Raw genomic sequence first — 23,971 nt, 5'->3', positions numbered from 1 at the left:
CCCGCATCAGTCCCAGAGTGATCCCTCAGGACCTAAATACAGTTCTTCATACCATATAGAGGTATACAACATCGCTGCAATAAAATGATAGTGACATTTGTGGACGATCATTGTTAGTAGAAAATACTCACAGTGCACAACGGGAATAAAAAAAAAATAGTATTCAGAAAGCCCGCGCTCAACATAAAGTAAAAAAAAAAACTATATTTAAGAATGCGTATGAGCAACATTATGCTTTTTTCTTAAGTTGATTATGATATTATCTATTATAAAGCTATCACTTATTAGCATTCTCTGTGATCTAGTTTATAGTTGTTCCTGAACAAAAGGCGTTTCGCGTCAAAATTGCCGGAAAGCGAATAAAAAAGTAGGTGGCGCTGACGCGAACACATTATCACTATCATTCCGACGCGGTGTTAGCTGTGTTCTGTGTTGCGGTATTTCACTCCGTGTTCGAAGAATTGTGTTCGCCTGACTTAACAAAATGTCAAGTTGGGCTCAGGACGCAGACGAGCAAGAGAAACTAGTCTCAAGTCTCACTGACAAGGTAAAGAGAACGTTGTGAGAAACGGCAATGTTCGCTGACACTTGTTTTGCAGGTGTCGGGAGTTAGCATCGATGGGTCCGGAGACGCAGGTCCGAGCGACAACGATGAAAAGTCCAGTGACCCTGATAGCAAACCAGCGGCTACAGAGGGAGATGAGCCCGGTAAGTATTGCAATGCGTGTTTTACGTGAGCGAGACGACCACGTGGTTACACTACGCGCTCCTCGTTTCAGTGGTCACCCCGGCGGAGGCGTCATTGATGCAGAAAATAATCCGGTCGCGTCTTGTGCGCTCGACACATGACGTGGAGGTCCAGCGCAAAGACCCTAAGTCGCCACTGTACTCGATCAAGACGTTTGAAGAGCTGAAGCTTCGCCCAGAACTTCTGAAAGGCGTGTACGCGAGTGGCTTTGACCTGCCGTCCAAGATCCAGGAGACGGCATTACCCACGTTGTTGGCTGACCCTCCGCAGAACATGATTGCTCAGTCACAGAGCGGCACGGGAAAGACTGCCGCCTTTATTCTGGCCAGCTTAAGTCGAGTGGAGGAGGAGCAGCGGTACCCGCAGGTGCTGATACTGTCACCCACGTACGAGTTGGCCATACAGACTGGCGAGGTGGCTAAGAGGATGGCACAGTTCTGCACCCGCATCACCTTCTGCTATGCCGTGCGCGGAGTCACCTGTGAGGTTCCTTCTCATTTTTGCCGTCTATTGCCTTGTCGGCCGGGCTGTGTTGCATGATGCCTGCTGCATTGCAAGCTTTAGCAGCCCCCTATATGGGCTTTGGGATGATTTTGTTCAATCGTTGATCATTCCGTATTAAAGCACCATACGTAGCAAAAAAACATTCTGTCGAGCTTTAAACTTAATATGGCTTATCTTTGTGTGCAGCTATATGAAGTTCCTGCCATCTTTTGGGTAACACGCCAAAGTGAATTAACTGAAAACAGACATTGGCAGCCCCTCCAGAAATGTCAGACAATGAAAGCCTGAGGCAGAGGAGTAGAAATAGCAAATCACTGAAGGGCAGTGTTAAGAAATGACAGCCACCAAAGTGCCCCGCGAAAGAAGTGGTTCAAACATGTGTACGAAGTGGTGAACCATGTGACAGCTTAAAAGAATGTGTTGCTGGGCAGAGCATAACTGAAAACGAGATTTGCAGCTTTCAGCATTCAAGCAATTCTGTAAAGAGGGGATGAGCCTTAAGTACAGTGATATAAAATAAGTAGAAAATTGTCTGTGATAGGAGGGCAGGAGGGAGGACATCTATAAGAGCATCATTTGTAAAGGAACAAGTTAAAACTACGTGTAAGCAAGCCAGTCAAAACTATGTTGTCTGCCATATTTGCTACACTTAGCTTGCATGCGATGTAATTGCACGGTGTTTTAGTACTGCTCACAACCTTTGACGCACAGGCACAAATATGCTTGGACATAAATGTATTTCAACAAGTACAGCATACTAATGTGCTAGCAGTGTTCTAATGAGGCGGCTGTCACGACATTGTTGCAAGCTCTCAGTACTGTGCTGCATGTCAGGCTTTCTGGCCATTAATTACTTGTTTACCATTAGCCATTAATTTACTTTGTTTACAGGAACCTCCCTGAGAAATGTGACATCAATCCAAGTTATCTTTTACGTGTTTTTACTCTCTGTGGTGTTGGCCACTTTTCGTCATGGCACAGTTTTCCCAAGGTCACCGCCAACATAGACACCTAAGGTTTTCGCTTTAATAATAAACTTTGTTCCCTGGTGTTATCATTGCTGTTTTCCTGTAAACTCATGCCTCATACCTATGATCACAATGTGGCTTCGACTGCTGCATTGACCCATGCATCAGTGACACCACGTGACCCCTCACCCGCCCAATTTTCACGATGTATGCAGATGACTTGTAAACAAACGTGACACCAAAGAATAGGGCGCACGTTTCGAATTTGTCAGTTTAAAAGACTTTACAATTAGTGATTTTTTTGCTTGTTCGACATATTGATCCGTCGTATCGTAATTACGGAGTTGGTGGCTACTAACAAAGCAACAAAAGGCGAGAACAATTTTACACCAGTTCCCCTTCAATGTTGGAAAATGAGGTGAAACTGATTGTACTGAGACATTGGTGCATTCTATCAAAGACAGTGTACTAGCTGCCATCATTCACAATTTATGAAGGTGATGTTCCTGTGCTTTTCAGTCTCGCAAGGAGAAAAGATAGAAGACCAAGTAATCCTGGGTACACCAGGAAAGATCATTGACTGGGCCTTCAAGTTCAAATTCTTTGACCTGTCACGCATCAAAGTCTTTGTGCTGGATGAGGCAGACATCATGATTGCCCAGCAGGGACATCATGACCAGTCCATACGCATCCACAAGTGAGTGCCCTCAATGTTTATATTGTTCTGCACTGGTTTATAATGGCTGTGCAGCATTTGCTTAGCGCTGTTTGTGTGTTGTGTTTTCAGAAGGCAGGCTACAGCTTAGCCGACATGTCCTGCTGTGTATAATTGCAGCGCTGTGCAATACTAAACCTGTAATCCCTTGTTGAACTGCTATTGGATAAGCTATGATTTCATGTGTCATACTACTGTATAGAAGGATGTATGTATATGGCCAATATTTGACTGTATAACTTAAATGGTAGAGTTGTTTTTGACGACTGAAAAACAAAATAAGCAAAAGCAGTGCCTGTTTAGGTTTATAGATGCATCTGTTTTGTTTACCTCTTACTTTTGTTTTTGTTATATTCTGTGTGTTCATCATCAGAATGCTTATTTGTTGCACTGGTGCATTTGTCATATGTTTGCAAGATTATTTAATATTAATAAACACATCTGGCATGTCTGTATGTTTTTACCTTTCCCATTTTCTAGGTGTGCTGATCTTTACCAACTCCACCACAAAGTGTCACAGTTGCTAGCTGTCATAATGTGAAGAATAAATGATTGTTTAAAGCACCCCGCACTAGGTCTGGCCATTTTGAGCTGACAAGTGCAGTGCATACAATGCGTGCTAACGATCATGTCTGCCAAGTGTTACATTGCTACGCGCCACGGAAACAGCTGAAGTTTCAAACTGAATGCCATTTGCCTTTCTCCTCGTCGGCACCGTGCTCCAAACTGGAGGGTTGACGTATGTGCGCACGTGCTCCTATGTGCATGTGTTCGTGCTGTGATGTCGCTCATAGTGACTCATGTCCTTGAGAATCATTCAAGGCAACATCTGTTATTTGTGTAATCTGTTGCATCACTAGACAAATTAAAGTTTAGAGAAATTATAAAATGCACAAAAACAGAATGTCTGCATGTTTTTGATTTACTTTGCACTGCAGCAAGCGAGATGTACTTACGTTTCGTCTGCTTGTTCTCATGTAGTGCAGTCATGCGTGCTGACAACGAAACTATGTGATTTTCTACCGTGTTCCAGTGCGCGATCATGCTCTGTGATCCGCTTGCGTCTGCCTCAGTGTTCATGCAGCACTGGCTTATATTGCTAGTCAGGGTTGTCCTAGTGCACAGCGCACAAAATCATGCGCTGCACGAAACAAGACAAACGTAACAGCTCGCGTTTGAGGCCATCACTGTTAGCTCGTCGCGCAGCAAAAAAAGCGAGAAAGAAAAAAGAGTCTTTGCTCGTGACGTATGCATCACGCAATTCTCCAGCTCCGGCATGGGCGAACGCAGGGAAGGAATTTTGTTTGCGGAGGCTAGATGGGACAAGTGGGGAGAGTGTCTCTCTTGGCAGGGGTGTTCGTCTTTTGAAATTGAGGGTTTGCGACTCTGAAATATTTATATCTTGGCTATTAGTGAACCAATTTGAAAAATGCTTGCGGTAGAACACTCCTTAGAGTGTTCTACAACTTCCAGCACACAACTAACAACTTCCAGCGTATAACCGAAATTTGCTCTGCGGCCTGGTGAGGGGCCCTTGCATCTTTTTTGTTAAGTAGTGTCCATTTGGTATTTCAGCAGTCATTTAGCAGTGTGGCATATGTCTTTGCAGGCGGCTTTCTCCAAACTGCCAGATGATGCTGTTCTCAGCCACCTATGACAAGGATGTGATGGAGTTTGCAGAGATGATCATCTCCAACCCCGTGGTGATCCGGTTGCGCAAGGAGGAGGAAACCCTGGAGAACATCAAGCAGTACTATGTGGTGTGTGCTAGTAAGGAAGAAAAGTTCTCGGCTATTTCCAACATCTACGGTGTGCTGGCTATTGGGCAGACAATTATCTTTTGCCACACACGTCAGGCAGCTGTCTGGCTGGCCGGACAAATGACCAAGGAGGGTCATGCTGTGGCCCTGCTCTCCGGCGAGCTCACCATTGAACAGCGTATTGCTGTACTAGAACGATTCCGCAAGGGTCTCGACCGTGTCCTCATCACCACCAATGTCTGTGCCCGGGGTAAGTCTCAAGTTAATGGCTTCTTCCGTCCTACCATCACCATTGTCTGCTCCGGGCTCACTATTTCCACTGCCTTTATCGACAGCAAAAAGGAGGGTACTGTTTCCAGATTCACCACAAGCCTATTATCAGTCTCATACATGGCCTTATCCTCAACAAGCATAATTGCTACTAATTGGAGTGATTCAGCCTGTCGAGGTGGCCAAATTCAAAGGTGCTCACTTGCCTGTGAGAAATTTATTAGGGTGTTCTGTGCCGCTTATCGATGCATGTGTCTGTGGCGGAATGGTTTCAATGTCTGGCTTCTATGCTAGAGGTCTAGTGTTCTAATCCTGCCATCAATTTTAATAATGATTATTTAATTATTTATAGCCATACGTTGTTGAAAATGATGAGTTTAGAAAGTTGCAAAGGCGTTTAAAGCCAGGAGGACCAAGTTTAGGCAAATCCAAGGTCTCTACTAACCATCATTCCTATGCTGGTTGAAGCACCTCGCTTGCAGCTCCTGTAGACACTAGCGCCGTAGTTCCCTCTAGTAAATATTATATGAAACTCTAAGCTGTTATGAACAGCAGTAAACGCAAGGATAAAGTCTGTGAAGGCAAAAATAAGGAAAGTGTTCTGGCGTTAGCTGTCCTCGTATAATTTCTGCTGATGGCTATGGCAATACGGACTGTGCTGTTTCGTTTACATTGCAGTATGGTGTTTCGATACATTGCTTCAATGCTGATTGCAGTAAAATTGACATTCATTGTGAGATGGGTTTTTCCAGATGTATTATTTAAGGTTTGGTTAAATTTTTGTAAAACAGCAAGCATTAGTGGTACACCAGTTACATTGTCATTATTCTTTTGCTGGATCTCTTTCTTTCTTTCTTTTTTCATGTTGAGTTGTCTGGTCTGGTTCTGCTTTGTCCAGTTTCAGTTTCCAAATGTATGGTTTCAATATGCTTGCATGTTTGTTTGCTTACTTGCAGGCATTGATGTGGAGCAGGTCACTGTGGTCGTAAACTTTGACCTTCCTGTTGACATGAAGGGCCGGGCCGATTGCGAAACATACCTGCATCGCATTGGGCGCACGGGCCGGTTTGGCAAATCGGGCATTGCTGTCAATATGGTGGAAGGCAACCGGAGCTTAGCGGTCCTCAAGCAGATTGAGGAACACTTTGGTAAGTTTAATGTGTCACTGTTTGCCATTCCAACTTTGCTCGGCGGGTGCTGCCACATTGAAAGCCCTCTACGGGCTCTCGATAACATTTTTTTATTAGCACTATATTGCAAATTTTGGCACAATACTAGCATACCAATACAGTGGCAATGACTTCTGTTCATCTGTTAGCCTAACTGACATTACATTGGCTGACCACTGCTTCTGTATTGGTTGGGCATGTGAGCGTTGCATTATTTATGTTCTTGAAAAAAAAAAAATATGGTAGGGAACCCTAGTCATTGACTTAGGTGTCTCTTAGTGGCGATCACACCTAGGCGTTGGTGTTCTTTAGGTTAACTTTAGGCGAACACAATGCACAAACTGAACTTGGAGGCAACTGTTTTCCACTAATTAGCTGGTTAAATATCATGCCACCTTCTTGTGTGTGATGTCATTACTGACGTCATTACTCCCGCTTTCTACTTGCGGGATTCCAGGAATTTCGCCAAAGTCTTGCTCACGTGGCAGGTCTCCAAGTCTACGATTCTCTGCTTTGGTGTGCGGTAATCAGTGATTTCTAATTCTTATTATTCTGTACACTTTAGTTACTCAACTTGTAACTAAACTTATGCTCTGATATCATATCTATAATGAAACTCGTGAATTTTGTACAGTACTATACTTTATGATTTATTTTGAATTTCGTCCCTAGTCGTCTCAGGGATTCCTAATTAATTCTATTTATTCCAGACACTTCAGTAACTCAATTTGTAACTAAACTTATGCTCTGATATCATATTTATAATAAAACCCATGAATTTTATACAGTACTATATTTTTCCGATTTATTTTGAATTTACTCCCCAGTCGTCTCGGGAGGTTAATTGGAAGTGCTGTGCAAGAAACAAGAGTGTCACTCAATGCTCGTGCCCTTAAGAAAGCAAATGTAGTGCGATTGTTGTAAGCTTGAAAGCATGGCATGCGTCTGTGCTTGGTATGAGAGCTTGGAGTACCGTATTTACATGATTGTAAGTCGACTCGAATGTAAGTCGACCCCCCCATATCGCGTGACAGGAAAAAAAAGAAAAGTGGAGCATACTCGAGGGTGCATTCGCTAACGAAAATTTATTAGTAGCTGACATGGACACTGGACTTCTCGTCTTCACTAGTGTTGCCATCATCATCGTTGCTGCGGTCACACAGCACGTCATGGTCCAGCGAAATTTCACATTTGGCAAACCGCACCAGGACATCTTGTGGCACAGCAGCCCACGCCAAATGCACCCAACCACACGCAGCCGTCAGGGAGGCTCTTTTGACAGGTCCGGTTGGCGTTATTTTGCAGTCTTCTGCCGCCAGCCACTCATACCCACGGCGGAGCAAGGCGTTAAAATTAAGGCGAAGGTCTGGGCTTGTTTCATGACCATGTCGCACTTCACTGGCAGGGATCGATCACGCATTTCAACGACGTACGCTGCAAGCTAGCCTACAGCTCCGGAAAGTGTCCAGACTTCGGCACATGGGAAATTTCCCACTTGCCGGCACAGGTGAAAATTTCGCTTCGCTGCAGTTGCCACTCTCGCACCACCTGTTCAGAAACATAGAAATTGTGGCCCGCTGCGCAGTGATTTGTTTCTTCGGCGTAATGGATGGCAGCCCTCTTGAACGCTGCTGTGAACGAGTGCTGAACGATTAGTGGGGCCTGGAGCACTCATGACGACTGGGGAAGCATAGATGTAGCACGTAGCCGGCAGTCAAGTGGAATGCGTCGAACCAATGCCTTTCAACAGAGAAAGAGAAAGCTGCGAGTGGTGTCTGCTCTTCCATGAACCACCGATACTCCCCGCAAGCGCCGCCGTTCTGAGGGTGCCGCCGCTAATGGGAACAGCAGCGCTTCCATCAACTATTGACCCCCCCATGAGTGTTGCATGCACTGTAAAACTCTAAAAAATGTTGAAAAACTCTTCCAAAAGTGAACAAACATGCAGGATAGCGAAAAGATACGGGTAGGGCCATAGAGCAAACATAAAATTGTAACTACGTTGTAGCTCCCGTGGGTCTAGCTTTTTTTGGCGGGGCCATATTTTGGTTTCGTTTGTAAGTCGACCCCCCAACTTCAGACTTTCATATGTAAAAAAAGTAGTCAACTTAAAATCGTGTAAATACGGTATTTCGTTTTCTGTGGCTGCAGTCAAGAATTGAGAAACGTGTCTGCAAGGTAACATATTTAGGCTTGGGCAAATAGTCAATATATTCGAGTAGTATTATGCCATTTGGTATTCACTTTAGGTCGAATTTCAGTATTCCAAATTTTTTAATTATTCAGAATGAATGAATGTAAGTTTCAAAACATCTACAATCAATAGTTTTGGTTTCCGTAAGAAAGTCGCATTGCTGTTGACACAGCCCATAGTTGAGACAAGTTGAAGATGAAGCCGCCATGCCACTGACTGTTTATTTTTTTATTATTGAAGTTTCAGATATAATTACATTGTGTTGCTTGATTTTTTTTGGATGTCATTCGTACGCATGACATTGAAAATTGGTGCCATTTAAAATGTCTCCCGCGCACATCGCATTTTTGCTTTCTTTGGTGATGTAGTAGTTTCTTGGTGAACAAGACCAAATGACAAATTTGGTCACTAGCACCTGATGAAGCAGTGCTGATTATGCCTAACAGCCAAGGCAGTGTCGCCATGACGAAAATTGGCTACTCAGCTGCTTGATGTCAATTCTGGAGCTGTAGCTCGCACCTCACCCATCTCCCATCCCACTGTTGAGCAGTTGTAAATGGTTGTTTAGTCATAGTCAGACCAGGCATAGCTGAGTTTCTACTGTCATGTGAATGTCACGCAGAGAAGTAGAGCTTGTCTTTTCTTGCAAGCTGTAACCTGGTGAATGTACACTAAATTTGTGATACAGTCAAAACCCACGATAACGAAATCCCACAACTACAAAATTCTTGCGGCAACGAAATATTTTCGTATCCCCGGCGAACGCCTATAGGATTCAGTGCATTTCGTACCACTTGACAACGAAATGTAGCTGTACTACAATACCGCATCAACGAAATTTGCCGGAACGTAATCCCGCATATTACCTACTCGCTCAAGGCTAAAAGGCTGCAAAGTGTGCTCAAATGCGATTGCTTTGCACTAAGATTTCGTAATGTACCACCACATTACACTTGCCTGGGCACCGCCATTTTTGTTTACAAAAACAACCAAGTGCCGGAAGTGTTTGCACTTGAAACAAGTTATGGCTGCCATCTTGAAGCTGTAATCTTGATCGACAGCCTTCGTGTACATGAAGTAAGATCACTTGCGCACTCGTCACCGGATACACTGGCGCCTACGGGTGACAGCGGGAACTGGAGAATGCTGCTCCATGTGTGGAGTGCTGTTGCACTGCGTCCGATGCCGGGTTGTGCAATATTTCGCAAAAGTGATCGTATCTCTGAAAGCGGTTGACCGAAAATACTGCTCCACGGCATTGCTGCCACTGCTGATCGACACATGCGGCCCAATTTGTATGTTCGTCAATGCGGTTTTATATCCTCGAGCAAGCTTGCCAAAGTAGGCTAACGAAATTTTGATAGCAAAGTTTCATTCTGTGACACATTACCTATCTGCGCTGTCTCGTTTTGCAACAATGAAATTCTTGCGAAAGCGAATTTTTTTGTGTTCCCTGCTGATTTTGTTATTGCGAGGTTCAACTGCACTGCGGAATTTGTGAAAGGAGGCTTGTGTGACAGCCTGTTATAGTATAAGACTCTTACCTTGGTTCTTCTTGGCAGCGCGTCCCATTCAGAAATTGGATGCAGAAGACATGGAACAGATAGAGAAGATTCAGAAGTGAGCAAGCAAGCCCGCAAATTTCTCCAGGAGGATCTTCATTACGGCAATGCTACGAGCTTCTTCATCAATTCAACATTCATTTACACCTTGGCCACTTGTGACATTGTGGACTTGCTGCAAAGACTGTGGAAGCCAATTTTTCATAGGACTGCTCTCCGACCAATGTGTGCACAGAGGACAGTAAAAATGCTTTTTAGTCATTGATATAAACGTTTCCAAGGTGTCTAATGCAGTCACTAAGTTGTCAATGTGCTCTGTAAACATTGCTTCACATCAGCCTTGTGTGTGTTGTGATGAATGCCGGTGGTGCTGTGTAAGAAGGGTCCATAGCCCACCTTTTGGAAGCCATGCCGAGAGTTGGTTGTGGAATGTGTGATTTCTGGCTGTGAGACTCCAGATAGTTTGGATTATAGCTTGACTCTTTGGATGCTGCTAATATAGGAGCAGAAGTTAGTGCAGCGGTCGTTATTGAATGCAGTGTTGCATCAGAAAGCAGTTAATGTTTTATTTGCTAAATTTTTTTTCCTTATGCAGATTAGCTGAAATACATTGAATTCATAAATGCAGTTCAATGTTTTTAGTACCAGCTACTTAATCACTTAAGAAGAGCAGAGTTTTGTTCATTTCGTTGTCTGAATTTGTTTTAAGTTATTCATCATGTTGGTGCAGTGATTTTTATGGTGACCTCATTTGTGTGCCACAAGTAAAAATAATGACAGCCTGGTCATATGACTGGTCAGGCCAGATTCGCTGGTGAGCCTAAGAAAAGTTGGCTGAACCTCCACCAAATTGGTGCAGTGATGGTTAGACCAGATGTATAAACACTTGTTTTGCCCACAGCTACCACAGGGCATGATATGCTGTTGAAAAGGATGTGCCAAAGGAACCGGGAATAAAAACTGCAAAGGGTAAACGTACGCTGAGTGTTACAATTAATTGCACTGACTTTACCTGTGTGATGACATTTCCTTTTTTTCCCTTTTAATATGTATCATAAACTGTTCCTGTAGGAGCGATTAGTGGCTGTAGGATTCGAATGTTTATATAGTGGGAGCGTGTATGCAGCCAAGGTGTTGCTTGGTGTGCAGGTCGGCACTTGAGAGAGTGGTGTCTTGAAATGCTAGTCTGGTTGCAGTCATGGTGTGTTGCTTCAGATGCAGAGCCACAGATAAAACTGCTTACAACCAACACTAATACACAAGCTCTGATACAAGTTCCAGTTTCCCTATTCACATATCGTATATTCGAATATAAGGCTAGCTTTTTGCCATAATCCTTTACCTCAAAGTCACCCTCTGCCACATATGCGAGGCTGGTGGATTTGGTTAGTGTTTTAATATAGCAGCCACAGCATGATATTTTGGGCGATCCAGATTTTAGATGACAGTGAAAATTGTTGCAACTGATAGATAGACTGGCAGGTGAGACAGTACCACATTTTTACGCATATATCTCGCACCTATAGTATAACCGCACTGAATTTTGACAGTAAGGGCAGGGTGCAGGTTACATGCAAATTTTACCTTGCGGTGTGACTTCATGGCAGTGCTAATTTCACCTTATGGTACAGCACGCTCCCACACTGAACATGAGAATCTTAGGTTGCTGAGGGCGTAACATCCATGAGTGTATAAGCACGACTGAACGAAGACGTAGAAAGAAACACGTACTCAGAGACAGTGCTTCACTTTCAACTATAGATTTTATTTTCGCATGCATCAATAAATATGTACTGTACGAGCGGGAACAAATGTGACAGCAAAAAACATTCAATGGTGCATGTCGATGAACCATACACGTGTGCAAGGCATTGTGAAAACATATACTGCAATGGTTACAAAGATGAACTGAGGAATCATATCTCCTTTTGAGAAAGCGACACTGATGCTCACGCACCTTTCTTCTAATTTTGCAATTTCGTAGGCCTCCACAGTCTCCCTTGTCATCCTGCTATGAGCCCTATACAGAATGGAAGTGCTTTCAAACATGGGTTTGCAGGAACAATCTCGGCAATGAATACCCAAATGACCTGTGATTACCCTAGCGACATTATATCAATGCTCTTTTAATCTCTCATTGATGTATCTGCCGTTTTGAGCAACATACGTTTTTCCGCACAAAAGTGGAATGGCATAGACAATGTTATGAGTGCAAGTTACAAATTGTTTGCGATGTTGAGTAGAACATGCGTACCTTTTGTTGTTCTCTGTACTAATCTGTTTGCATAGTTTCTGTAGATGCTCAGGGGCAGAGAACACCAAGTCCACCACTGATTTTGCCGCTATTATTTTGAGATTATGTGAAATGCAATGAATGTATGGTACCGCAGCAACTTTCTTTGCTCTAGCAGTGGCACTGCTTCCATTCAATGCGTTGTTACACTTCCTGCTTAAGCTCTCCACGACAGAGGCCAGCATACGCATCGGGTTACCAGAATCTGCCAGGTGCTTGGCCTGATCTCCGAAACTGGCTTCCACTTTGTGGTCACATGACTTTGTCAGAGAATTATTGAAGTATGGTGTTACTACTGCGCATTTTACGAGTTTTGAACGAGCTGAATGAAATGGTAGGACTGGCTTATTGCCTCTCGGCTGATAACTCCAGCAGGCCTTTGTGGGGAAAAGTACAATCCTAAGTGTAAAAACCTTATGAAATTGCCTTCATGTGTCAACGACAAAGGGGACAACACTTCAGTGAACGAGGTTACGGTTTTTGAAACCAGCGAGTCAAAATTGTCTGATTCGTTATTCAATATGATTAGGAAATCGTCAACTAATCTGAACGCTTTCACTACATCGGTGTCATGTTTTAGGCATTCATCAAGAACCTGGTGACGGTTAGCTAGATATAAGTCACTTAAGCAGGGAGCAATACATGACACAATGCATATGCCATCTCTTTGTTTGACAACATTTGCTTCCCAATCGCGTAAGTCGAGTTAACATAAAAACGAAGAAGTTCTAAAAACCTGCCGCAAGTGAAACCACCAGCGTTTTGAAATCGAACCGCTCCAAACTGGTCAATGCAGTCATTTACACTTTTCATAACCTCATTCTGCGGGAGAGAATAGTATAGGTCTTTTAAGTCAATAGAAAAAGAAACGAGGTTCCTGTCTTGCCAGTGTTTAAAGAATTCCACCACTTGTTCAGAATTAGTTACCAAATATGGCTGGTCGATGGTTTCTATGTCCTCGTTCAGTCGTGCTTATGCACTCTATCATGGATAGAGTATGCCCTGTTCGCTTCACTTTGCGGTGTGCTTGAAGCCTCTGCCTTACCAGGGGTACGAGCCTCTGCTCCTGGCCGCGATCGCGCCACATTTCTGTTAACGGACGCGGACACGAAATATGCTGACTACCGAGAGGCTAGTAACTTCGCTAAGGAATTACAACTTCATCTGTTTTTCTATTTCCTTTGCTGAGGTATACTAAGAGCCAGCTCTTTGGACGTGTCACTTCAGCTTGGCACCAAATGCCTTGGACCATGCAATGCATAATGTTCGCGTGTACTCAAAGGTATACTTAGGCGCTTTAAAGAGTGGGCCCGAGATCGGCACGGGCCCGTGGCTTCAAGCCCAACCTGGGCCCGCGCCTCATGCCCGAGTCCTGCTCGGGCCCGCTGAAAATCGATTCGGACGGCCCCGCCTTGCCCTCGGGCCAAGTCGCGCCCAGGCTTTCGGGTCGGCCCGGGCACGTGCCGCGCGCAAGGCTGTGCACCTAAAGCATGTTTGTGATGAATGTGATATTCAACCGAGACTGGTACCTCGTTTTGGTGAAGGGCCTAATCCTTACCGCACTCCTAAAGCGCAACCTGTATTTAGTGCTTGTGATTGCGCCTTTTCTGTGTGTGACTGTCACTGTGTATCCCCTCCCCCCCCCTCTTCATAAAAAAAAAAGTAGTAGTCGAGAGCTAACACTTTTGATTAACAATCCAGGCTGCGCTACTACTTTTTTCTTCGATTTATTTTTTCATAAACGTCTCTGAAAACACACTCGGGATTACTTCGGCAGACGTCCCGAAGACTAGAACAGCCAGGAATGAGTACCCAACACCACATAAATCCCTCAATAAGTTGGAAGAGAACGCACTTAGGAGACTACAAACTAATACATACCCAACGCCAGCTAAGTTACACCAGTGGTACCCTACACTATACTCCCCGCAATGCCCACACTGTGGAGAGGTAGCTAACCTCTACCACATGGTGTGGGCTTGCCAATTTAATCCCATAGTTGACCCCATTCCAAATCCCTCAAAAGAGCAGTGGGAGGCTATTCTGCACAGCGATGATCCTGACCGTCAGCATTGGCTGGTGGGGAGGGCCAGCGCAGCAGTAGTAACCAGTGGGCTACCGGAATAGGCGGCCCACCCACGAGTTCAACGAATATCCTGCAAATAAAGATGTTTTCAATCAATCAATAGACTATACACGGTGACAACCTTCTGCGGCTGTGAAGGGAAAGCTACGAGTGCGTGGCTGCTGCGCATGTGTTACCGCGCCAAGTAGTCCGGCAGCGTATGACATTGCTTTTGGCGCCTGCTCGGAACAGACGCTGAATCGACGCAGCGTCCACGTGCAACGGTTTCGCGTTCCCCAAGGCGCGGAAGGGAAAAGCGACAAAATAAGTAAACCTTTTCACTCAGTAGTGTGTTCTGTCTTATTGAACTGTTGATAATAAGGTGTCCACGTTTTCTCTTCCCCAGCCTAAACTTACGTGGGTTAAAACGCGGGACTATTTTCAGAAGCGTTTTCACTTGTGCGCGCTTCTCCTCCATAGCTTTCTCTTCATAGCCACAGAAAGTTGTCCGCGAGTATACTTATGTAATGAAAGATGTTGTAAAATAAAACGTATTCTGCATTTCGGCCAAATACGCATTGAGGGAAAAATGGCGCAATTACAACAAAATATCGGCCTTTCAAATGGATGCATAAGTTCGCCTAAACACCTTTCTATGAGTGTAACTGTAAAGGGATGAGTTATAGACGCGAGAAAACACCCTTAAAGGTGCAATTCGCTTTATTACGTGCGCATCTCAAAGACAGCTCCCCCACTCGCGGCCGCGTTGTGGGCATGTGTCTTTACAGAGGAACGACGCCACCTATTTGAAAAGACGACGAAACAAAGAACGAGAACGAGCCTCCCTCGAGCTCTCGCCGCGCTCGCAGCAGTAATAATGTCTTTGTGGTGGCTACACCTCCGCTTGCTCTTGTGGAAGGACGTCTACACGTACCAGTTTCGCCGGCAGAGGTTTCTGACCGTGCTGGAGTTCCTGCTTCCAGCCTTCATCACCTACGTGTACATCTACGTCGCTTCGCTGACCAGCACCTCCGCACACAAGGGGAACGCGCGGCTAGGCCTCGGTGCGTATGCACATGTATAATACACGACACAGGCTGGGCACACGCACCCAATACACGCGATGACTACATTCATCGTGGTAAAGCTGCAGTACTTGCGCACGCTTTGATCAACAGCAAATAATAATAATAATAATAACTTCTTTATTTCCATCAGTGATGGAGGAGACTGCGGGTAAAAGTCGCTTTGGGCAAGCGACTTGACTAGAGCCCGCAGCCTCCTTTACAAGGCAAACAGCGATTGCACAGGAGGCATATATATACATAACAATTGACTATATGTGGAATATGCACAAATATAAACGCAAAAAACACAACTTATCTGAAAAACGCTCTTCAATTATTTAAGAAAGATTGAGTGACAAAATGTTCACGTAAAGCTCGTACACCAGTTATATAAATGTCAAGACTTGATTTCAGAAACAAATTTAAAAGCTTTTGTTTTGTTTATATTGATTTGTAGACAGTTTTGTTTTGACCATACATGAAGAGTTTTCAGAGCAGTGTTAGCTTTATTCTCAAGGCTACTAGAGTCAGGTGACGAAAAAAATATATTGGCGTCGTCTGCGTACATTACGTATTTCGCATCTTTATAGATATTTACTAAGTCATTTATATATATGATAAACAGGAACGGGCCAAGAATAATACCTTGAGGAACGCCTCTGGTGATATGCTTCAAATTTGAGCGGCTATTGTTTATTTCAACATATTGATAGCGATTATCAAGATAAGATTTTATAAGGCTTCCACAGTGCCCTCGTATCATGTAGCTTCCTCTTCTTCACTCCTTTTTCTGCTCAAGGGCAGGTATCAAAGATTCGGCCCAGCGCTGGGCGTTCAAGGGATGACAACCGTGCCTATTGCGTCGTTAGAAAAGAAAGAAAAAAGTACTGAACGTTGTAACATGGTGTACTGAAGCCACCGAAGTCAGTTGCATTGGAACGAATTTGTGTTCCACAACGTATGCAAGATTTGCAGGATTTCCTCGATGCGCTCCTGCACACGGCATATGTTTAAGTCACGTGAGGCTATGCCTAAGACAGTGCTTAAAGTCTGGGGGGCGGGGGGTGGCACCCCTTCATTTTGCAAGGAGGGGCGCGGCCCCCTCTAGGCATGTCAACTGTAGCACTGCGGCACCCATTCGACAAGCTCTCTAGGATATAGTGCCTTATCTGGGGTAATTCTAACTTTTCAATTTGTTGGTTAATGATTTTGTCGCAATTAATTGGTCGGTGTAACATGAGCAAAAACAGGTAAGCAGGTATCGTCGTACTGCTGCATGGGCATTTCCCCGAGGCACTGCACATGACGCCCACCACCCTTGTTCGAGTAAGATTCATGGCACAGCAAACTGTCTCGCAAGTCACCTGAGCGTGAGGCTACCTGCTTGTGAATCAGTGAGGGTTCAACTTGGTTCCTTTAGGTTACCAGTTAATTTTAATTCGTTTATTTCGTTATGAGCGCTGTGTTATGCCAAAGATGCGTGCATTTTGTACCCTTTTGTAGGTAAGTAGGTGTGAAAACATAAACTATATTGTTGTAGAGCATGAGCTTATCAATGAAGCAATGCAATTATTGTTCTTTGTTGCAGCTACACTTAATTGCCTTGAGTTAATATATCTCTAAACCTTTACCTCCAAAGCTGTGTTTGAAAAAACGTTTCCAAAATGCCAATATTGTCCAAATGCTTTATTGAATGGGCCCATATTAATAGATGCCCGAAATACACTCAGAATAATATATTTATTTGCATGAACATCCTCAAAAGTTCGGTTAAATCTAGAAAGAGTTGGCTTCACTACACTGCTTGAAGTTGACTCTTTCAGCGCCAATAAAGTAAACAAAAATGCACGTCTCAAACACAACTTCTGTGGCCTGTGAGAGTTGCGATGAAACCGACTGTCACGTAGAATCGCATTTAGTCATGTAGAGGAAGGCCCTAGCGCGGCACATCGAACCCAATATTAGAGAGTGTAATTCCACTGTCCTCACAGCGCGCATGCGTGTCCTTTTTTATACTTTGTCCGTAATGTCACTATCGCTTTTGATTTCAGATTTATTCTAAAATTAATTAAAATTAAATTCTGGGGTTTTACGTTCCAAAACCACTATTTCGATCGAACCACTAATTTCGGATATTCCAACCACTAATTTCGACCACCTGTCACACACACAACACACACTCGCACACACACACACGCACGCACGCAGTAATTGAGATGTCCCTTCACGCTCGAACTTTTTTCCTTATTGTCGCATGTAGTTGAGCATCATGTAAGGTGTTTTTGGTACAACGCATTTTTCCAGACGTATTCGCCTGGGCAGCTTCTTACCTCGGCGCCGTCTCAAGTGAGAGCGAAAACCTGATCCCGGTGGTGAGTTCGATTTCTTCAGAGCAGATCTGCATCGTTGTTGGAAGTGTGTAAGGCGATGACCCCATTCGCATAGCAAGGACGTATCACTTGCAATTTAGAACAGCCTTTAAGAAAACATTGCGATGTAGTTGTTATAGCAAGCGAGACGATGCATGTCCGACGACGTTCAATAAACACGGTATGCAAGTAGAGATATCAAAAGAGAAATGAACAAAGTACATTTCACCGCATGCCGAACACATACCTGAAAACGACCTTGCGGAGCCCCGTTTGCTTCTTTTCGAGCCACATTGTTAAATCTGCTTCGTTAAATGCTGCCGACAGGAGGGCGACGACGCGTACAGCATTCAGCAACCGCCGGAGGCACTCGACGAGGAGCTGCTGTTACCGGGCGACGTGGAGGAGCAGAGCGCGCCCCGCAACGACGCTACATACATCAAGATCATGTTCGGCATTTTTCCCTACGCGGTCAGCATGTGCATGATTCAGCCTTTCCTGGTGAAGAAGACCGCCTCTGAGCTATGCTCGGGCACTAAGGTAAGCGCGCGGAGGGCTTATGTTCCAGGAGTAGCATTTATGACAAAAGCAGCTATGTTCCAGATTCGGAATGATTGCGTCCACCTTCTCGCTACGTCATTCATTCATTCATTCATTCATTCATTCATTCATTCATTCATTCATTCATTCATTCATTCATTCATTCATTCATTCATTCACAATTAATTTATTTAAAAAGCGGTGCGTCTTTCAATTAATGCAAACAAAGTTAGAATAAGTCAAAAGTGTTGAAATCGCTGATGCGTGGAAGAAACAATTGTTGGAACACGAAAAACGAACCGCTCATCGTGTCAAGACAAATTATTACATGACCGACGCACTGTGTTAGCAGCAACCGTCGTGTATAAGCTACGGATATGCGAAGTGCTGGCGGCGAATGTCACTTTTGTGTGAAACGCAGGAGCTGATGGTGACCAATGGGCTGTCCGAGTTCGTCTGGTGGCTGGGCGGCTTCTGCTGGTCCTTCATCATACTGCTCATGGGCTCGCTGCCCGCAACCGTGCTCACCAAGACGCACGCGTTGCTGCCGCGCTCGAACATCGTCTTGTTGCTGATGGGAGTTATCATGCATTGCGCCTCGAGCTCCCTCTTTTGCCTCGTTGTCGCCACGCTCGTGCCCAGGCGTGAGTGCACCACCACCACCATTACTACTACTACTACTACTACTACTACTACTACTACTACTACTACTACTACTACTACTACTACTACTACTACTACTACAATTACTAGTAGTGGTCGCAGTAGTGGGTGGTAGTAGTAGTCACATTCGATTCTCATCCACCTGAATATACCATAAGGCTACAGGGGAACTTACATTGCATAATAACACATTCGTTTTAGCAATTGAAGAAAAACGTGATCCTAATCTGGTGTTTAAACCGGACACCACAACCTGCCCATGCCAGTGACTCTACCAATCAGGCTATCTCTTAATTTGCTGCTTGGTCGTGGGAAGGCGAATTAATAGACAGCTTGAAGCGTATCTACACTTTTTTTAATGATTAATGCTACAGCTTGTGGTGCTGCTTGAGCGTGCTGCCACCACTACCACCTATAAGGTGGTCTTTTCCCCACAATGTCTCTCAGTGCGGAAAAGCCAGCTTTAATGAGTTCTTTTAAGAAAAGGAGCATTTGCAGATACAATAAAGCACACCGCTTGTACAAAATGGAATGTACAACATGTTAAACGCTGCTCTAACCTTTCGGGACGAGGGCATAGCGAGGGAGAGGAAGGAGAGGCAAGGAAAGGCCACGGAGTTCCGACGTCCATGACTACGTTGCGTGCAAGGCAGGGCCGCGTTGATGCGGTCAAGAGGTGTCTTTTACTGCGGCGCTGGCATCGATGAACGTTCGAAGCCTTCTTAACCGCGCTCGCTGAGGCAGCCGAGGACTGCATATATGCCTCTCTCACTGTCGTCGCAGCATCGGTGGGCCTGGTCACCATGTCGTTCGTGGTGTTCGGGTCCCTGGTCGTTCCTTTCGGCCTCGCATCGTCCGTTCCGTCCGTCGTGGCTCATGGAAATGTTCTGGAGAAGGTCATTACCCTCTGCCTCCTGTTGCCAAATGTGGCCTTCAACTACTTCCTCATAAACGTCGCTGATCTCGGCTATCAGGGAGGTGAGAGGCCACCAGTTTCTCCGAGATTTTCGCAGCATTTGAAGGAATACGAATAAAAACTTGTGTATATGCGCTCCGTTTTCTGTTTCACATGGCAGGAACGGCATCGCCAGAAGCAGAGCGCGTTACAGAAATGTCCGTTTAGGTCGCTTGTTCACCTTACGCATTATTGTACAGCTGTTATTCAATGCCTGCACAAACAATGCGGTAGAAAATATGCAGATGCAGCGTACATATAGGCATATATGGCAAGTGAAGCTTAAGCGAAGACGTTAATTAAACGATTTACAACTAACGGTGATTCCTATAGTATTGTTTGCTTTCATATTATGCGACGTGTTATCTCATAGATTTTTTAAAACGTTTATCCACCACAAAGGTCACAAATTTATTGACATGCAGTTTTACAGCGGCACTGTTATGTATGTGTACCCTCCCGTAGATTTTTCAGTATTTGTGCCTCAAGGCTCCCGCGCACTTTCAAGGTCGCGTCATTGGAAACTGTTGGCGGTGCTTCTCGGAACGCTGATTCGTACTACTTCGCGCGCTGGTATATGCGTTCAGACCGCTCAAACGGTATTTACAATTGCATATTACATGTATTTATGCCTTGGGAATAGATGCCGTTCTTTCTCTTCTTTGTTTCATTTTTTTTTGAAATACCGCTCGGTGATTGCGCGTGCATTGTGGCCGCGGTGTCGGCTTTCATTCTACGAAGTTATTGTACGGTTCCCTTTGGAGAACAGATATCTTTCTTGTTCTTCAAGCAGCATGTACCTCTCGTCTATATTTTTGCGCACATAGTTTTCCATCAGTAGGTCTCTCGGAGCACAGACGGAAAAGCACATATAAACTTCCCGCTTGCCGCTTCAAGCAAATGAAACATATCTGCCCCGTCCGACGCCCTGTGGCCAGATTTACGGGAAGTATTCTTATAGATAAAGAAAAAAAGCAGTGTAACATTCCATTCATGTTTCCGTCTTCTTCGCTTAACAGAATGCGGAGAAACTGGTACGGGTTCTTTTATCGCGGTCGGACCTCGGGCGCCGAAAACAGTCTTAGGTATCCGTTACATATGCCAATATTTGGGCCGTAATCCATGTGAAATTTTTGGTCCAGTTCATGCTTAAAAAAAAAAAGCGACGTGGCTGCCTAATTTGTGGCTACATAGTGGATATGTCGTTGCGCTGCTGAACTCGAGCTGACTGGTTCAAACCAGGCGGCGGAATTCAATGGGAACAAAATGGGAAAACACTCGTGTACTTCTGTTTAGGGGCACGTTAAAGAACCCCAGTTGGTGAGAACTGAACAGGGTGCCTGATATAATCATGTCGCCAAACGTAAAACGCCACAACTCCTTTCTGGGCAAGTTGTTATTGATTCATTATACTAAATTTTTATATACGTAGTCGTGAGTGGCGCTCTGTCCCGTTGTTCTCTCTTGTGTGCTGTGTGTGGTTTTTAGGCGCCTTAAAAGTTTATTATAATAAAACGCCAGAATTTGTTTAATTAAAAAAGGGAGGTAGCTGCGTCCCTCGGTTTTTTGATAGGGGTGTAAACGAAATAAATTATTATCGAGTCCGATTTCTGAGAAGAACATGTTACGCTTATGTTATATTTCATACCTAAATATAATGCCTTTCCCAACTGTACGCCCGCTCAACTAAGCAGCTTTTGTATTATAAACAGCTGCTTTTAGTTATCCGACGCACTATCACAAGGACAATAATGAAGCAATTAAAGGAACAGCATGCCTCACATACACGTAGATATACTTGTAGATCTGCTGTGTTAAGTGTGGTACCACATTGGGCACCCAGTTTTAATGGGTTGCAGACATGGTGAGATTGTTAAAAAATGCTTTCTTTCCCTGAATCAAGTTAGCAGATTTACAGGCTGCCTCGAAACGGGGCGTTTATGTTGAACGATAGCTGGGAACTTGTTCAGCAGGACCGATTAACACCAGTGCATGCGTTAATTCTCTCAGGAACGGGTGCGCCTCTGCGCAACAACCACGGCTCTCCACCAGGACAATCATTCGGACGAAGAGTCCTCACTTGTATCGGCCCCTCCCCTAAATTCTGTTATGCGTTACATTCGAACGGAAACGGCTATTCAATAACTTTTAATAGTTAAGTCTGGAGGCGAATACGATCTGAATAGCAAATACCGTTCGATTAGGCTATATGTTTCTACTTTATTTCGCCTGCTGGCACATTGAAGGAAATCGCCCGACAAGCCACGGAGATCACATTGGTAAAGACTTCCTAGTTTCCCCGATTCAGTCTGAGTGCATCGACAATATCTTTTCCCTAACACTGTTGTTCTTATTAAGTTCCAATAATTAGCCCGATTCGTTTTCTCGGAAGGTAGATTGGTTCACCTGGGGCTGCTGCAGCTTTTAAAGGAAACATGCTTTTTCCGGTCGGGCGCTTTCACCTTTTCAGTCAGTGCATTTAAACTATTTGATAATATTGGACATACCTGTATAGTATCCTTAGATTAACATAGAAGTGCATTGGTCATCTGCATCTCTTCGTGTCACGCGGTAAATAAACCTGGTTTATTTCACTATAATTTGGTTTTCTTTGATCATTGTCCCTGATCAATATTCCACCAATAAGAAGCGCGCGTCAAATGACCCGATACCAATGAAATTTTCTTACGTAGCTTCATGTTGCAGATAGGCGGCCTCTGTGGCAAAAATAACGTGTTACATTTAGAAAAAAATGTTAAAAACAGCAGTTCAACTGGCTCAAACTACAATTGGTACCGGCCGACAAGAGTCGCTGGCGCACCAATGCAAGTAAAACCACAAAAAAACCTTACTGCAGAGACTCTTTGCGTGAAAACTGGGCGTCCGCCAGCGCCTGCGCAACGAACGCGCGCTCGCTAGCAGACGACGCACTTGGCAGCAAAATTGAAGACGTCATGTTGTATAATCCATGCCTCAAATATGTGTGCGTAGCAGAAAGGTGTCGATATAAATTTGCAGTTAAAATAAAGGACCATTATAAAAGCGTGCGCGCGCAGTCGGTCCCAGCGCCCGCAGCGAAATTACGTTGAATATGCCGCGAAGCACGTGTTCGCCCCAATCCAGTTCACTCGCAGCGCCCTCACACAATTTTTCCACACGCGACGGCTCAGCGGGAGAGCGCCGTTCGGCCCACTCGATCATTGTCCAGTACACTCTAGTTGACAGCTGCGCCGGCGTCGGAGCTTGAGTCATTAGCAAGGATTCCAGCTGCATAGGCGCGCGCTCATGCCACGTGCGCAACCAATCAGAGCCGTTTCGCTTCCGCCGGTGAAGGAAAGAGCAGGAAAGGGTGTCGCGCGTGCTGCGCCGGCTTCGTTTACATTCAGTTCAGTATCGGAAAACAAATAGGACGGCCACGCGTTGTGCATTCCACTGAGGAACGAGAAACCTTTGACGAGCGGCGGCCAGTACTCGCCCGTACTGGCCGTCGGCGCCCCGATCCAGCCGTTAGAGCCGCCCGAGCTCAGGCAATCGGACAGCAAAAAAGAGGCCGAAGCAATCTGGAACCGTTACCTCTGGGTTACTTAAATGTCACGAAGGTCAGGTGCACAAAGGACAAGCTTCGCTTACTGCATTTTCCGGTAGGGGAAGGTTTGGTCATTTTTCTTTATGCACTGCATAGTTCACAAGATATATGCCGAAATTTTAAGTTTAAGCTAAGAAAGTTTAAGTCAGGTGGATGCACAGTGTGAGACATATACGCAGCGATATCACAAGGACTTAGAGAAGAATGGTGATGAGAGGATTATGCACAAAATAGTGCGGCACGTATTAAGCAACATTTAGGTATTCTGTACCTCTTGTGTCACAGTGGGACCTGGCCATGCATTCTGGAGGATTGGCGAAAAACGGGCACATGTCAGTGGCACATGCCGATCATGCCGGCTAAATCAAGTAAAGTAAATGAAAGAACCTGCAAAATATGATTCGCCATTTTATTAACATATCGGTGTGCTCAAGAGATATCTGTGAGCCGACATTATATGTTCAGATTTCATGTAGGAAGTTATTTTTATGTTACGCAGACTAGAGCTGGACATATGTGGTTAGCATATAAGGTTTATATGCA

General features: G+C 44.7%; 2 protein-coding genes across 9 annotated transcripts in view; both read left to right on the top strand.

The window, feature by feature from the left end:
- The first annotated feature begins 389 nt into the window (after positions 1 to 389).
- On the top strand, positions 390 to 10,868 carry Dbp80 (putative ATP-dependent RNA helicase Dbp80). The gene is made up of 7 exons (XM_065427421.1): positions 390 to 547; positions 600 to 708; positions 780 to 1,229; positions 2,740 to 2,917; positions 4,545 to 4,945; positions 5,922 to 6,113; positions 9,891 to 10,868. Exons 1-7 carry the CDS (start codon positions 485 to 487, stop codon positions 9,950 to 9,952), a joined length of 1,455 nt encoding a protein of 484 aa, XP_065283493.1. The 5' UTR covers positions 390 to 484; the 3' UTR covers positions 9,953 to 10,868.
- Positions 10,869 to 15,060: 4,192 nt separating this feature from the next.
- The window catches only part of LOC135898481 (phospholipid-transporting ATPase ABCA3-like), a 60,263-nt gene continuing 51,352 nt past the window's right edge, over positions 15,061 to 23,971 (top strand). For 2 of the 8 annotated variants that reach the window (XM_065427413.1, XM_065427417.1), the window contains exons 1-5: positions 15,063 to 15,312; positions 17,620 to 17,687; positions 18,012 to 18,224; positions 18,646 to 18,868; positions 19,671 to 19,865. In XM_065427413.1, coding sequence (XP_065283485.1) covers positions 15,126 to 15,312; positions 17,620 to 17,687; positions 18,012 to 18,224; positions 18,646 to 18,868; positions 19,671 to 19,865 — 886 coding nt within the window. In that variant the 5' untranslated portion in view covers positions 15,063 to 15,125. Of the gene's footprint in view, positions 15,313 to 17,619; positions 17,688 to 18,011; positions 18,225 to 18,645; positions 18,869 to 19,670; positions 19,866 to 23,375; positions 23,484 to 23,971 lie in introns of those variants that run through there. The other 6 variants (XM_065427415.1, XM_065427418.1, XM_065427419.1 and 3 more) reach the window with 5 other exon arrangements.

The sequence above is a fragment of the Dermacentor albipictus genome, chromosome 2 (assembly GCF_038994185.2).
Source record: "Dermacentor albipictus isolate Rhodes 1998 colony chromosome 2, USDA_Dalb.pri_finalv2, whole genome shotgun sequence".
Taxonomy (NCBI): Eukaryota; Metazoa; Arthropoda; class Arachnida; order Ixodida; family Ixodidae; genus Dermacentor; species Dermacentor albipictus.
The sequence above is the reverse complement of the archived record's forward strand: the minus strand, read 5'-3'. Positions and strand labels throughout refer to the sequence as shown.

Coding starts and splice junctions, on each gene's coding strand:
- Dbp80 (XM_065427421.1), top strand. CDS start 485: ATGTCAAGTTGGGCTCAGGACGCAGACGAGCAAGAGAAACTAGTCTCA. Junction 1,230..2,739: donor TGCCGTGCGCGGAGTCACCT/GTGAGGTTCCTT, acceptor TGTGCTTTTCAG/TCTCGCAAGGAGAAAAGATA. Junction 4,946..5,921: donor CACCAATGTCTGTGCCCGGG/GTAAGTCTCAAG, acceptor GCTTACTTGCAG/GCATTGATGTGGAGCAGGTC.